General features: G+C 43.6%; 1 protein-coding gene across 2 annotated transcripts in view; it reads left to right on the forward strand.

Annotated features, from left to right (window-relative positions):
• Nucleotides 1–13,785, forward strand: part of PROS1 (protein S) — a 47,660-nt gene extending 33,875 nt beyond the window's left edge. Inside the window, exons 14-15 of one of the 2 annotated variants that reach the window (XM_074972495.1) lie at nucleotides 394–616; nucleotides 13,692–13,785. In XM_074972495.1, the coding sequence (XP_074828596.1) occupies nucleotides 394–616; nucleotides 13,692–13,696 (228 nt within the window). In that variant the 3' untranslated portion in view covers nucleotides 13,697–13,785. Of the gene's footprint in view, nucleotides 1–393; nucleotides 617–8,157; nucleotides 11,061–13,691 lie in introns of those variants that run through there. The other variant, XM_074972486.1, reaches the window with a different exon arrangement.
• The last annotated feature ends 1,253 nt before the right edge of the window (nucleotides 13,786–15,038 follow it).

Below are 15,038 nucleotides of genomic sequence, written 5' to 3' on the forward strand. Positions count from 1 at the left end.
GACTACATATGTCTTTTTTAAACTGCCTGAAGTAGATACTTTGAGTGAAATGTTGGCCTCATTATAGTCAATGTCAAAACTCCTATCGACTTCTACAGGACCAGGATTTAACCCCAGAAATCTAGATCAAGATTTTCTAACAAGAATACCTAAAGAGAGACTCCTAAAAATAAAATTTAGGCAACTAAAGAGGTGGCTTGGTTTCTCAAAAGCACTGAACAACCCAGCAGCTTCTATTGACTTCAGTGGATTTCCCAATTTCAGACACCTATTTTGAAAAACGTTGGCCATAATGTTTCCTCCAGTTTCTCCTTACAAATGTAAAATGCATCATAACGAAATAAAATAAAGTGCTGGAGTTGTACGTGAAATGTTTTTTATTCTGCTGCCTAGGAAATCATTGTGACTATTGAGAACGTTATTGTTGCCCGGCTGGAGTCAGAGAGGTTGTGTACCTTCAAAAGAATGCTGCTGGGACTCCGAGTAAACAAACAGCTGCTTGAACTGACTGCTGATTCACAAACATACAGCACCAATTCTGAGCAAGAGCAACAGCTGTCCATCCTGGATCAAGTAATGAAGGGACCTATTGTTACCTACTTAGGTGGCATTCCAGGTGAATTTTATTTCTTTTCATTGATGTGAATGAATTTGTCTTACTCAGTATCCTGGGTTGTTGTGGTGTGGTGTTTGTTTTTGTTTTTTAAACAAAACACTTACCTACAGTAACTCCTTACTTAAAGTTGTCCTGGTTAACGTTGTTATGTTGCTGATCAATTAGGGAACATGCTCGTTTAAAGTTGTGCAATGCTCCCTTATAAGTCATTTGGCAGCCACCTGCTTTGTCCACTGCTTGCAGGAAGAGCAGCCAGTTGGAGCTAGCTGGGGGGGGCTTGGAACCAGGATGGACCAGCAACCCCCCTCTCAGCTCCCCTAAGTTCCCTGTGTGGCAGCTGCCCAGCAGGCTATCAGTTGTCGGCAGTTCACCTGTCCCTCCCCCCTGCCATGTGCTACTCCTGCCCTCTGCCTTTGAGCTGCTCCCCCAGCCTCCTGCTTGCTTTGCGGGGTGGGGGGTGTGCGCTAATGTCAGGGTGTCCCCCTGCTTCTGCACCCCGCTTACCCCATCTTCCATAGAGCAGGGGACACACACACACAACAGGGCTCAGGAGGGAGCTTCCTGGCAACAGCTGCGGTCTCAGCGTGCTGATCTACTTAACAAGGCAGTGTACTTAAGAGTGGGGTCAGCGTATGTAAAGGAGCAATGCGCATCTCTCTCTCTCTCACACATGGTGTGTCTGTCTGCCATGCTTTCTCCCCTCCCTCCATTCGTGCTGCCTTGTAGAGCGTGAGGCTACATTAACAACAGTGAGTTAACCCTTGAGGGCTCAGCCAATTGCTAGTTCATCATTTAGCAGTAAGGCATTCCCTGGGAAATATCCCACCCTCTGACTTCACCACCTCAACCAAGCTTCACAGTCATAATCGCTGTGTATCAGTATTAAATTGTTGTTTTAAAACTTATACTCTGTGTGTGTGGGTGTGTACACACACACACACCCCTCTACCCCGATATAATGCGGTCTGATAGACCGCGAATTCGGATATAATGCAGTAAAGCAGCGCTCTGGGGAGCAGGGCTGCTTTACCTCTTTATATCTGAATTCCTGTTACCACAAGCGGTTCCGCTGTGGCCCCCCCCCCACTTGCTGTGGACCTCCTCCCATGAGCACGCCGCTGCTCCGTTTCTCTCCCCCTCCCTCCCAGGCTTGCTGCGCCAAACAGCTGATTTGCGGCAAGCCTTGGGGAGGGGGGGAAGAAGCGGAGCGGTGGCGGTGTGCTCAGGGGAGGTGGCGGCGGAGCGGAGGTGAGCTGGGGCAGGGGGCGCAGGGAGGGCCGCAGCAACTAACCGGTGGGGAGGGCGCAGAGGAACCGCTCCCCACCTCAGCTCACCTCCACTCCACCTCCTCCCCTGAGTGCACCACCGCTGCTCCACTTCTCCCCCCCCACCCACCCACCCACCCACCCACCCGCTTCCTTCCAGGCTTCCCATGCCAAACAGCCAATTGGTACAGCAAGCCTGGAAGCGAAAGAGGAAGAAGCGGAGTGGTGGCTGCGCGCTCAGGGGAGGAGGCGGAGGCGAGCTGGGGCGGGGAGTGGTTCCTCTCCCTACCCCAATATAACACGGTCTCACCTATAAGATGCTAAGATTTTTTGGATCCCGAGGACCACGTTATATTGGGGTAGAGGTGTAATATATAGTCTTTTGTCTGGTGAAAAAAAAATTCCCTGGAACCTAACCTCCCCCCTTATTTACATTAATTCTTATGGGGGAAACTGGATTCGCTTAACATCGTTTTGCATTTTTCAGGAACGTAACTACAACGTTACTGTATTTTTATCCTTGTATTGGAGTCAATTTGTAGAGCTTTTGATGCAGCCGGATGCTTCAATAGTAAAATTAAGGAGCTATCTTAACAGCCCAGCAGCAGAGCTTGTCTCCAAAGGTCTATTTTTGGAAGTGACCCTATGGCACCTATTCCCAGGGGAAAATGGTGGTGTGCTGTGAGGTTTTTCGTTTTGTATTTTGGGTTTGTTTGTTTTTTGTCTTGAGTGATGAGAACTCCTGAAGTGCCACCTACTGATAGTTTCAACAAACTGCAGCAGCTTTAGATATTGTGAAAACCATCCATTTAAAAATAACTGAAGGAGAGAAAGGTGGGAGGAGGAAACAGGGAAAATGGGGTTACAACAATACTTTCAGGTGGTGGTGAACAGCCTCCATGATAGCAGGGAACTTGAAAGTTAAGTGGGTTAAAAAGATTCAATGTTTTGTTAAAACAATTTGTAAGTGAATTTTCAGCCCTACAACTCCTATCTTGTGCAGCCATATCTGAGCAGGCATGCTATGGATGTGCATCAGTGCCATGAGGCTTTGGAAAATCATATGCTAATTTGAAACCTGGGGTGGGGAGACACCTAAATCATAGGGTGGTTCTGAGGCTAAATTATCATTGGTAAAAGTTTTTGACATCCAAAGGGACTATAGGGAAAGACAAAGTATTAGCTTCCCAAGAGATCTCTAGAAGTTTGATGGGCAATTTTGAATTGGCATCTATTTTTTGCGTTGCATGTTATGTAAAAACATACCTGCCCCAAGGGGCATATCCAGCCCCCTTCCCTGTAGTTTCAGTGGGAGCAGGGTGAGTCTGCTGCATGAGAGGTGTGGAGGGTGGTTGCCAATTTTGGTTTGATGTTTTCCTGGAAGTTTCGTCACATGACCATCTTTAACTAAAAATTAATTTTTAATTCCTGGAGATTCCAGGACAATCCTGGAGGGTTGGCAACCCTAGTGCAGGAGTTGGTGGGGTGGGGTGGGCTGGGTGCATACCCCTTGCATGGCAGTGAAACTAGCTGTACAGGGTTCCTTCAAGGCAGTGCACAGTGGATAGGTAAGGCCAGCACATGGGCATCTGTGGCCAGAGATCAACTGCTGCATCCTCTCCACCCTCCCGCCACTGTAGAACAGTGGCTCTCAACCTTTCAGAATGACTGTACTCCTTTCATGAGTCTGATTTGTCTTGCATACCCTCAAGTTACTTAAAAACTACTTGCTTATAAAATCAGACATAAAAATACAGAAGTGTCACGGCGACTATTCCTGAAAAATGGCTCACGTTCTCATTTTTACCATATACTTATAAAATAAATCAATTGCAATATAAATATGGTAGGTACATTCCAGTGTCTAGTATATAGAGCAGTATAAACAAGTCATGGTCTGTATGAAATTTCAGTTTGTATGGGCTTCCCTAGTGCTTTTTGTGTAGCCTGTTGTAAAACTAGGCAAATATCTAGATGAGTTGATGTACCCCCTGGAAGAGCTCTGGGTACCCTTGATTGAGAACCACTGCTGTCGAGGAAGCACATTACAACTGCAGATGCTTCTGCAACCTTGGGGCTGCATTGTCAGCCACCTCCTAGCGTGTGGGAGGCGAGGAAGAGATCTGTTCCCCACAAGTCTTATTGCACATCCTGGTAATGAGGGTGTGAATGTATCATAGAATGTAGGCACAAAAGAGGGTTACAAGACGACCTGGGAAGGATATTTGTCGTGTCTTAACTTTTGACTATGTATGCACTGGATTGAAAACCAAAATAAAGTTAGCAGCAGCAAACTAGATGGGTGCTGTTCAAATTTGATCTTCGCCATCCTCTATACTTAGAGTAGAGAAGGCACCAAATACTGCACTAACATTAGTTACTGTGAGTGGTAAGCCATCACTGTTTTACTTGTGTCCACTGTATCCAAACAAAGAGATCAAGCCAATGCTTATTCACACAGAGATCCGTAAATAGACTATTTGAGCCATACTACGTTCTGAACAAGGAAGTTTTAGCTAAAAGCCTTTTTTAAAAGAGATAACTGAAGAAAGGAACACAGTTACTGTAAATTCCAGTACTGTAAATTCCAAGAAGTTCTTTACACAGTATTTAATCACAGCTATTGCAAGCACAGTGAGGCCCACTGACAGCAATTCCGGGCCCCAGGGCAGAACAGTCAATGGGCCCCTGCACAAGCCGTGTCTGCACGGACATGGTCCGCCTGACGTTTGGGCGGTGCTGCGCCTCTGCTGGCTGGTGCCCAGCGAGCTGCTGACCGCGCTCTTCTGGCACAACCAGGGCTTATACATGCCCACCTGGTAGGGTTGCCAACCATATAATTGCACAAACCCAAAGACCCTTTCCCGGCCCCTGCCCCACCCCTTCCCTGAGACCACGCCCTGTCCCACACCCTCTCTGAGGCCCCACCCCCTGCTCACTTCATTCCTCCTCCCTCCATCGCTTGCTATCCCCCACCCTCACTCACTTCACCAGGCTCAGGCAGTGGGTTGAGGTGCAGGGTGCAGACTCTGGGAGGGAGTTTGGGTGCGGGAGGGGATGCAGGGTGCGAGCTCTAGGCTGGGGCAGGGATGCAGGAGGGGGACAGGGGGTCGGCACTTACCTCTGGTGGCTCCTGAAAGCAGCGGCTTCTAGGCAGGGGGCCCGAGGGGGTCTCCACATGCTGCTGCCCGCAGGCACTGCCCCCGCAGCTCCTGTTGGCTGCAGTTCCTGGCCAATGGGAGTTGCGGAGTCAGTGCTCGGGGCAGGGGCAGTGCATGGAGACTCCCTGTCCTCCCAAGGGCCGCAGGGACGTGCTGGTCGCTTCCAGGAACGGTGTGGAACAAGGGCCAGCAGGAAGCCTGCCTTACCCCTGCTGGCGGCGGCCGGGGGTCCCCAGGCCCTTTTATATCTCTCGGGCTCCTGGGCAATTGCCCCTTTGCTCCCCGCCTGAGCACAGTGCTAACTGCAGTGTAAACAAAGCTGTAGAAAATAAGATGCTGGTTTAAATCAAGTATCTCTATTGGCTAATAAGCCAACATTCACACTTGGAGAATGTGTACTGTGATTATCATTAAAGTCAGCTGTTGTCAATAGTTTCCACAAAGAAATCTGTCTCTAAGACACCTTCTTTCCCCCAATGTTCTTAATTACTACAGTAATTGCCTCTTCCAAAAACATAGACAAAAAATGTTTTCAGATAACATTTTCCAACAGTTACCATTCAATGTTAACTTGATCATAGGAACCCCTGGAGGTGATCCCTGAAAAGGTGAAGGGATTACTGATGAGTAAAATAGGGCACTTAAAGTATCCCTGTGCTGCCACAAACAAAATGAGCAGTAGAGAACAATGTTGTGAAGTTCCAAATCTATTTAAGGCAAATGCATATCTTATGGCTTTTCTAATTGGAATGGTTTCAGAGTAGCAGCCGTGTTAGTCTGTATCCGCAAAAAGAAAAGGAGGACTTGTGGCACCTTAGAGACTAACAAATTTATCTGAGCATAAGCTTTCGTGAGCTACAGCTCACTTCATCAGAATGCATCCGATGAAGTGAGCTGTAGCTCACGAAAGCTTATGCTCAGATAAATTTGTTAGTCTCTAAGGTGCCACAAGTCCTCCTTTTCTAATTGGAATGTCTCTCTTTGCTACATTTCTCCAAAATTTCAGTAACACAGAGATTAATTTTTTTTAAATAATTCAGTTAATTATTTTTAGTGAGGCATGTGGGGTTCTGTAGTACCAGTTTGTTATGCAGCAGAGCAATCTGAATAGAGAAGACTAGTCCTAGTGGGATTTTGCAAGTACAGTCTCTAAGCACCTTGGCTTACAGCAGAGTAAACTCAAGCGGGCAATATATCTGTCAAAGGCTATGTCTCAAGGTCACCCCCTTGCATGGGTGCCTTACTTACCTAATACATTGTTCTCTGGAAAACAGCAATCCTGCGGTTTGGTTCTGGAGCATGGGGTTCATACCTTTGGCTATACTTTGTAGCAGGTCCACTCTCTTCTGGAGGGCATATAAAGCAGTCCAAACAAAAGGAAAATACTTCCACCCCCAACTTTGGGCCTTCATCCTCATGCAAGGGAGTGGGAAACAGTCTTTCTGGCCCCAAAGGCAGTTTCAGCTCCCACTTACCTGCATTGCTAAAGCCAAGGCTTAGTCCCTGGGGGTTATAACAGAAAAAACAGACCAGCCTATCTCCTTCCTCAGAGAGCTCAGGCAGGCCTCATTCGCCAACTGTTCATCAGTTAGTAACACAGCACCCAAGTCTAGAGGCACTAGCTCTGCTTGTTTCAAAATATCACTCCAGCTGTGCTGAATTCTTCCTTTTTAAGGGCCCTCCCCCAGGCCTGACAAGCCACACAAGTGCAGCAGGTTGGGGCTGATTGGAATCACAGGAATTAATCTCTTCTTGACTGGGGGGAGGGGGCAATCTGCCCCACTACAGTGTCACGCTTCCAAAGGAAATGGGAGAATCACAATCACTGGAAAACTTCATGGCAAGGCTGGATGATCATCAACTATAGATTCTTTAGAGATAGCCACATTGTGCAGGGGTGTTAGATGACATTCTTGAGATCAGCTACTAACCCAGTTGATTCTAGTTGCTGAACATGCTCAGGACCAGATCCTCAAAGGTATTTAGATGCCTAACTCCCATTAAAATCAGGTGCATGAGTTACGGTCCTAAATCTCTTTGACCTTGGATCAATTCCAACCTACCTCACAAGAACTTTGTTGTACCCTACGCCACATAGTAATGCCTGCTTGAGCATTTGTAATGAAGTAAATGTATTGTTTGCTGACAATGCATCATTGGCTGAGATTGGCCTAGTTTAATAGGTCTGAATAGATTAGAAATGGAAAGAGTGGGACTTTTACAGAGAAAAGAAGAAATTTACACTGGAAAGAAGAAATGACAAAACTAGTCTGTAGAGTTCTCATGGGGTCCCCTGTTTTTGAACTATGGATTGGAATCCAGAGTAGCTTTTTGGCCAGATAGAAAGATTACTCTAACAGTGAATTTTAAATACATAAACATCTGTTACTAGGTCAGGACAAGAAAACTGGAGATGCCAGGAAATATGGTATTAACACTCTCCAATCAAGAAAGTATATATTATTTTGAAAATCTTCCATTTTGTTAGGTTTTTAGATTAGAGGACGGTTCTGTTGCAGTGGTCCCCAAACTTTTCGGTGCGTTCAGAGTGGGGATGCAAGGCAGGGCCCGAGACAGCCCCCACGAGGGGTGGGAAGGGCGAGCCCTCCAGCCTCGCCCCCAGCTGCCAGCCCCCACCGCCATGGTTCTGCTCCTGGCCCCAGCCCTGGCTGCGGTTCCAGCCCCGTCCCTGCCCCACCCTCGGCCCGGCCATGACTCCAGCCCCAGCCACGACCCTTTTACCCTTTTACCCTTTTACCCCTGTCCACACTCTTTCCCCTTCCCCCCCCCCAGCTGCATCCCCAGATCCCGGGGTGGGTGGGGTGATGTGGACAGGAGTAAGGGAGGCCTGAAGTGAAATGTTTGGGGACCACTGTTCTAATGCATGTTGCAAATATTCCTAACCTTCCTCAGTTTGCGAACATCATCTTAAACACTCAAACAAGGGGAAGAAGAGTTTATGGAGGGAAGTGAAATGTTTCCTATTAAGTTGCCATTTCCTGCCATGGATCATTGACTGATGAGAAATGGGAAGTTTCCATGCTTTTACTCATATGAAAAGCATATAGGATGTTGGAAGTCTTGGCGTAATTCATTTAATGTGGTTTCTGTGTAGATGTTCCCGTTGGTGCTACACTACTGACGGCCTTTTACAATGGCTGCATGGAGGTAAAGGTCAATGACATACAGCTGGATCTGGATGAAGCCGTCTCTAAACACAATGACATTCGATCCCACTCGTGCCCACTGACTGCATATGAAATGAATGAATTCTTAAACTAGCATTCTCCCTTCAGATATAATTTGCGTAATGAGTCTCATGTCATAATGAAACCTGTATTATTTTACTCAAGATGTTCTGAGAAAGGAGTTCAACTGGAATGTTTCTATCCTCTTAATGTAGTTTGGGAAGATAAAATAAACCCCACTTTTTTCGGCGATAAAAAGACAAGATGAAGACTAAAATCCTGTGAAAATGCTCTCATCCATGTCAGTGATAATATCTTTAAACTAGATTTAAAGATTTCTTTTGGGTGGAACCATCTTTTTTTCCACCACTGATGCAGTTCCCTTTTTGTGTTTTACTCAGCTTGAAGAGTCAAATCAGGCCAGTCTGGCTGTCACTCTTCGTTCTGATGCTTTAGCACACAGCTGTGGTGTTTGGGTTGCAAGCGCTATGAGCAGGTTTGAATCTAAACAAAACGGTTTTCTTTTAAGTTTCTAAAACAAAATGTATGAAAATGTCTTAGCAGGTTTTGGAAAATGTGTTTTTTGAAGAGTCTAAAGTTATGAGCCCAAGGTCCCTGTCACTAGACTTCTGAATCACAGCATTATTTTGGGGTGCAATATCCAAACCCAAGCTTTTAGTAAATATCACATCTTTTCTTAAAAAGAAAGAAATTAGTAAAGTGGCTTTGTAATCCTTTGTAATGTACTGGACCAACCTTTCCACTCGAAACCTCCTTTTATAGGTGCATTTCAACTTATGTTGCACACTTCCGCAGAACAAATTAAAATGACAGAAGATGACATTCGATGACTCCTTGGGACAGACTAGCTTAGGGTTAACATTAATTCTTTCCATGTTTTCCATCAAGGAATCCCAGCATTGTACTTCAAGCTTTAAGGCTGTCTGCTTGTTTGTTTAGTTCAGAGCTTCATTAAGAGGGACACACTGCCACACTTAAATTAATTCAGTACCATGCTATTATCAGAAAACAAATGCCAGCAGTTTTATACAGGTGAGTTGCACAGATGAAGCAACATCAGTCGGAGTTACAGGACACCAAACTGGAATTTACCAAATAAAGCTAGGGACCTCAGAGGCAAGCAAACAGACTTCCCCATTCATGAGGAATGTCGTGGTCCAGAGTTTCCTAGTCGCTCCTTCATACATAAAACTGTTAGACTAGTTCTCTCCTCAGGCCAATCCCTCAAAACTGGGGATGAAATCCCCAACACTTCTGCTTCTGTGGACCTATAGAGAGAGGGATACAGCTGCATTTGAAAGCCATATTTCAGCTAGAGTTGTTTATTTACAGGAAGCCCCAAATTTTACAGCCATATCATGCTTAAAGCCATAGCCCCTCTCAGCCAGATTAACAAGGAAAGTTGATTAAGGCAGGAAGGAATGAGTTTTCTGGGAAGTATCCAGTTCACACATTTCTGGCTTCCTTAATCTCCTTTGAGTGAGCTTTCCCTTCCCTGTTTCATTTTCACACATCCAGTAATTCTGGCTGCTCTCACATTTTAGTCAACATGAACAAACAAACAAAGGAGAGAACAGGCTTAAGCAGTGACTACCTTTCACCTCCAATCACAGAACTATTATCTATCAAAATACCTGAATCAGGGTTTGCTTTCTAAGGGCCAAATTGTAATATATTTGGTGCACCAGCATTAGAAATTTACTTACCAAGAGATGGATCATGCCATCCTTACTCCGTTTGAGAACTACCTTAATTCCTCTGGAAATGCCACTGAAATAAATGGGGTTCCCTGTGGTGTGAGGTACTGCACAATGTAAATGTACCTCAAAGTATAGAATCTGGGCCTAATTTTTCAATTGTATTTGTTGGCTGCTTTCCCACCTCCCTCTTAAACTTCACTTCTCACCCTGGCTTTATTACATAACATTATGAGTATAATGGATGAATGTTTGCTATGGTTTCCCATAGAAGCCAATCTCAGGTCCTTGGTAAAAGGAAAACTTAAAGATCACTTGAAGCCAGTCTCCAATGGCTAATCACCAGTCAGCTAATGACCCACCACTGTGAAGTGGCATCATGATGCAAAATTGCTCAAGTTTCCCCAATGTGTCTCCTTTAAATACTTATGGAAAAAGTGCCACCGCCCACTGCACTTACCTCATTTGGACCCAATTCAGTAAAGCACTTAAGCACATGCTTAGGGCTCATTGAAATCAGTTTGAATTTTGTGCTTAAATGCTGTGCTGAAATGGGGCTTTGGTGAATCGGACAATCTAAACATGCCAATTAAGTAATTACTGCATTTGAAATTTAGTAGCAACAGCCCCAGGAAGTCAAATTGTCTTCAGGAAAGTAGATCTTATGCTTGTTCAGCTTCCTTGCCTTCCACAACAATCATAGAAACATGAAATAAGAATGTCAATATGACAGATGTTTATGTCAACCAGGACCGGCTCAAAGCACTAGCAAAGCAAGCATGTGCTTGGGGCATCACAATTCCAGGGGCGGCATTACGGCCACCCTTTTTTTTTTCGCTTGGGTGGCAAAAGATCTAGAGCTGGCCCCGATGTCGACATGTGTACCACACAAGAAAAAAAGTTTGGATTTTTTGTTTCGTAAATCCTAGAGAGACACAGGAAATTGAGGAACATAGGAAATAGTTAAGTCACACTAAATCACACAGGTTTCTGATAGGGGCACTATCTGTATTTTGTTTCCTGTACGGATACTTTAGTGTATTCTCGTCTTATGTAAAGCTCTGTTGAATTTTTGAATGTGTAAGTGCCTCCATGTTTTAAACATGCAATAAAGGAGAATCTACAAGTTTCTTTTCATTTCAAGGTGTATTTGCATATCTTTGATTCATTTAAACTGTACACCTCTTGTTCTGATGATCAAATGTCTTACTTAAGAATCTGTGGTAATTTTCAGTATAAAAAAATTCAATAACTCAAAGCTCATTTGCCGTTCAAATATGAATCCATATTCCCTAGATTAATGGTGGGCTTTATTAATGATTTAATATTGCCAGCTCTAATTCTCATGTACACTAAGGCCCTTTAATACCTACATTAACCACTTTAAGGCTCCTTTGCACTCCAGAGTAGTATATATTGACCTTCGAGTGACTGGGAATCAGCCATATTGTTTAATTTTATCCCAAGGATTGCCACCTTCAAGGAAACAGAAGAAACAGGTCCAAACATTATTAATAATAAACCATAAAAATAATAATACATAATAATTAGTATTGTTCTCAGCAACCCCGGTCCAGACAAGCGCTTAAGTATGTGTTTAACTTTAGTGGGACTACCCACATGCTTAAAATTAAGCATATACTGGACTGGGGCTAGCTGCATCAGTTGTAAGCCCAGAATGATGCCACTGACTTTTGTGGATTTATACTAGTACAATAAAGCAGAATTTGGATCATGCAAAAAAACAGCCTTTCTTTAAAAAAAGAAAATTACAATTCTTAAAACAACATTTGGTGTTAATAAATTAAGTACCAGGGGAACAAAAGGAGAAAAGAAAGCTCTCTGATTAAACAGAAAAAAATGAATACCGTACCTCAAATTGTAAGATACAGATATCAATATACAGGCTTTTCAACTGCTTGACAAGGATGACAGTGTTAGCTATTTGGACATTCCAAGCACCAATTTTACATTTGTCACTAACACATAGGATACCAGAATGGTCCTTTTCCAAGGTTTCATTAGTCATTTTCACCTTACAAAGTGAGTTCACTAAGGAATGCTGTTACACAGTCAGTGATCATGCAGTCGCTAAAAGCTTTGGGGGGTGCCATAAGATTGTCAATGATGGACAGAAACTGAATAGCCAGCCGGACCACTTTAAGGTCCTAACTAGAGGTGACCTGGGCAACTCTCAATCTGCAAGGAGGCTACAATTTTCCAGGCACAATTATTTATAGTCATAGTTCATATCACTTGGATATCCAACTATCTGATGAGTGGGTACAGTCCTGTAATATATCTGCATAACATGAGTGGCACCCACAAATAATAGTTCCTGCAATTATTTGCTCTTCAGACTTTAGAAGGAACCTAGCATGTTTTAGGTGGTAACAGAATCTAGGTAGGGATCATTAGCATTAGTACCAACATATTGCAAGTGCAGAAGAATGGAGGGCAGGTTATAAAAATCTGCACCAAAATGTTTTAGGAAAAACATTGTGAGAGTAAAGTTTATGCTGGTGTTTTTAGCCAACATTTCCTCTCCACTCAGTGACTATGCCCCAAGTGTTAATTTGGTCTCCTCCCTTCACTTTAGGAGTGATTACATTACAGTGGTGTTATATAGGTAAGGGGCTAAATCTTGCCCAAGCTGGCTCTGCAAGAGGGAGCAGGATGCTAGCATTTGTATCACTTAGACTTCTATAACTCCTTTCTTCATAGAAGTTATCATTTACAAACTGCACAGTGGTACTTCATTCAAAAGAGTAAGTTATGGCTCTCTAAGAAGCTCAGTTCTACTAATATGGTCTCTTTGGACCTGAATTGCATCTGAACAAACTAATCAAGTGGGTGAAGGTAGATAACAAATGTCCAGGATTATATAGCATTTGTTCATGGAGTCGCACATACAACTCTTCCCCACACAGTATTTGCTGGCTTTTAAAATGTGCTGAAAAGGATAAAACAAAATGTTTCTCCTCTGTAATAGAGCAGAGGCGTGTCACCTTTTTAAGGATTAAATTTAGACACCCATGCAAAAAATTCACTAAATGAAGACACTCCTGGCAAATTTTAACATCTAACATCACTAAAACTTTCCCACAGTAATAGTGAATCATCCCACGCTGTAAACCTTGCCAGGGCTTTGTCAAAGGCAACACGCTGCTTTTGTATCAGTCACATCAAACACTTTTTGATTTCAAAAGGTATTCAAAGATAGAAAGCCAGCACAGTTCCACAAAGACTAGCTGAAATGCTTTCTTTAAAAAAAAAAATATCCAGCCATCTGTAATTAATGTTTTTTTTTACTGATTTTTTCCCCAATAGTAAAATGGTCTTTGAAGTTTGTAACATACATTTTCCTCCTTTTACTGATGTGGTGCTTCCTCCTGCCCCTCCAGTGTGGATTTCACAGTAAGCCCTATTATTTGTCTGGTTTATAGAAGGCCAGGCTTGCAAATGCACTTACCTGCACACCCAAGTCAGCCATGCACACTTAAATTTCACAGGAGTTTATGAAGCATCTATCATTAATGCAGTTGCTAGGAGAAGATACTTGGTGAGAGAGTCTCTGTTTTGCAGTGTGATCAGATAACCAGACCTGCCAGACATCTCACACATGACTTCAATGGAAGGAGAATAGGGCCAGTGCTACCCATATGTCTGAGACCCAGGGCTTTCATATAAGTGCTCTGCTTCTTTAAGCCTAATAGAATATTACACCGTCTCTTCCTTTCCAGTCTAGGTCTGGGCTAAGAAAACATAGTGCTCCATGCTGCAACCACAAAGGGAGATCTAGTTGGCTTTTCAAGATACTGGGGCAGATTCCCACCTCTATTACATCAGTGTAAATCCAAAATAAATGACTTCAATGGAATTAGACAGCTATGAACCAGAGTAACATCAGAATCGGTCCCAGAATGGTCCTTCACTGGTGGGTATTAACTAAGAGCACTGACCCTGTGTTCTACCCTTGACCGGGAATGGAATTAGCCTCATGTCACCCATAATATTGATGTTCTGTCTTTTCAAGTAAAGGCTGCTTTTACAAGCATTTAACTTTGTAGACAAAGATTAATGACTGACCATCTCAAAAATGCTCCATTTGAGAAATTCATTTCTTTAAATAATTAATGGCAAGAAACAAACCTTCGGAACATGATATGATGCAGTTACAATATTGCCGGATTTCTTTACAGCACTAATGAGCATGCATCATTCCTCTTTGAACTAGCTTGGCAGTGAAGCATTTTACAGAAACAAAAGAACTATAATGCTGACCAAATGTTAAAAGGATGGGTTGAGGTTTTCATATCAGGGGTGTTTCAGAGGGAGTAGCTGCAGCTACAGACTCTATAGCAGGACTTAGTAAGCAGTGCGTTTGGTCCATCTGTGGATTGTTTATTTGATTGTTTGTTTGTTCTCTGTGTATAGGCTCCATAGCTGGGCTGTGGGCCATTGAGTAAGCCCTTGGAGCTCTGATCAGTGCCTTGCTAAAGGCTGAGAGGCTCTAGTCCTTGGAACTTTGATCAACCCAGCAGTTTGAAGACTCTGAGTGGCTGTCATAAATATAAAGGGAAGGGTAACCACCTTTCTGTATACAGTGCTATAAAATCCCTCCTGGCCAGAGGCAAAATCCTCTCACCTGTAAAGAGTTAAGAAGCAACGGTAACCTTGCCGGCCCCTGACCCAAAATGATGAATGAGGGGACAAGATACTTTCAAATCTGGAGGGGTGGGAAAGGTTTTTTGTCTGTCTGTGTGATACCTTTGCTGGGAACAGATCCAGGATGCAAGCTCTCCAACTCCTGTAAAGTTAGTAAGTAATCTAGCTAGAAAATGCATGAGGTTTTCTTTGTTTTTTGGCTTATAAATTCGCTGTGCTGGAGGAAATGTGTATTCCTGTTTTTGTGTCTTTTTGTAACTTAAGGTTTTGCCTAGAGGGATTCTCTATGTTTTGAATCTGACTGCCTGTAAGATTGTCTTCCATTCTGATCTTACAGAGTTGTTCTCTTATCTTTTTTTGTTCTTCTAATAAAGTTCTGATTTTTAAGAATCTGATTGAGTTTTTTGGGTCTTAAAAATCCA

This window comes from Natator depressus, chromosome 1 (assembly GCF_965152275.1).
Source record: "Natator depressus isolate rNatDep1 chromosome 1, rNatDep2.hap1, whole genome shotgun sequence".
In the NCBI taxonomy this organism is placed as follows: Eukaryota; Metazoa; Chordata; order Testudines; family Cheloniidae; genus Natator; species Natator depressus.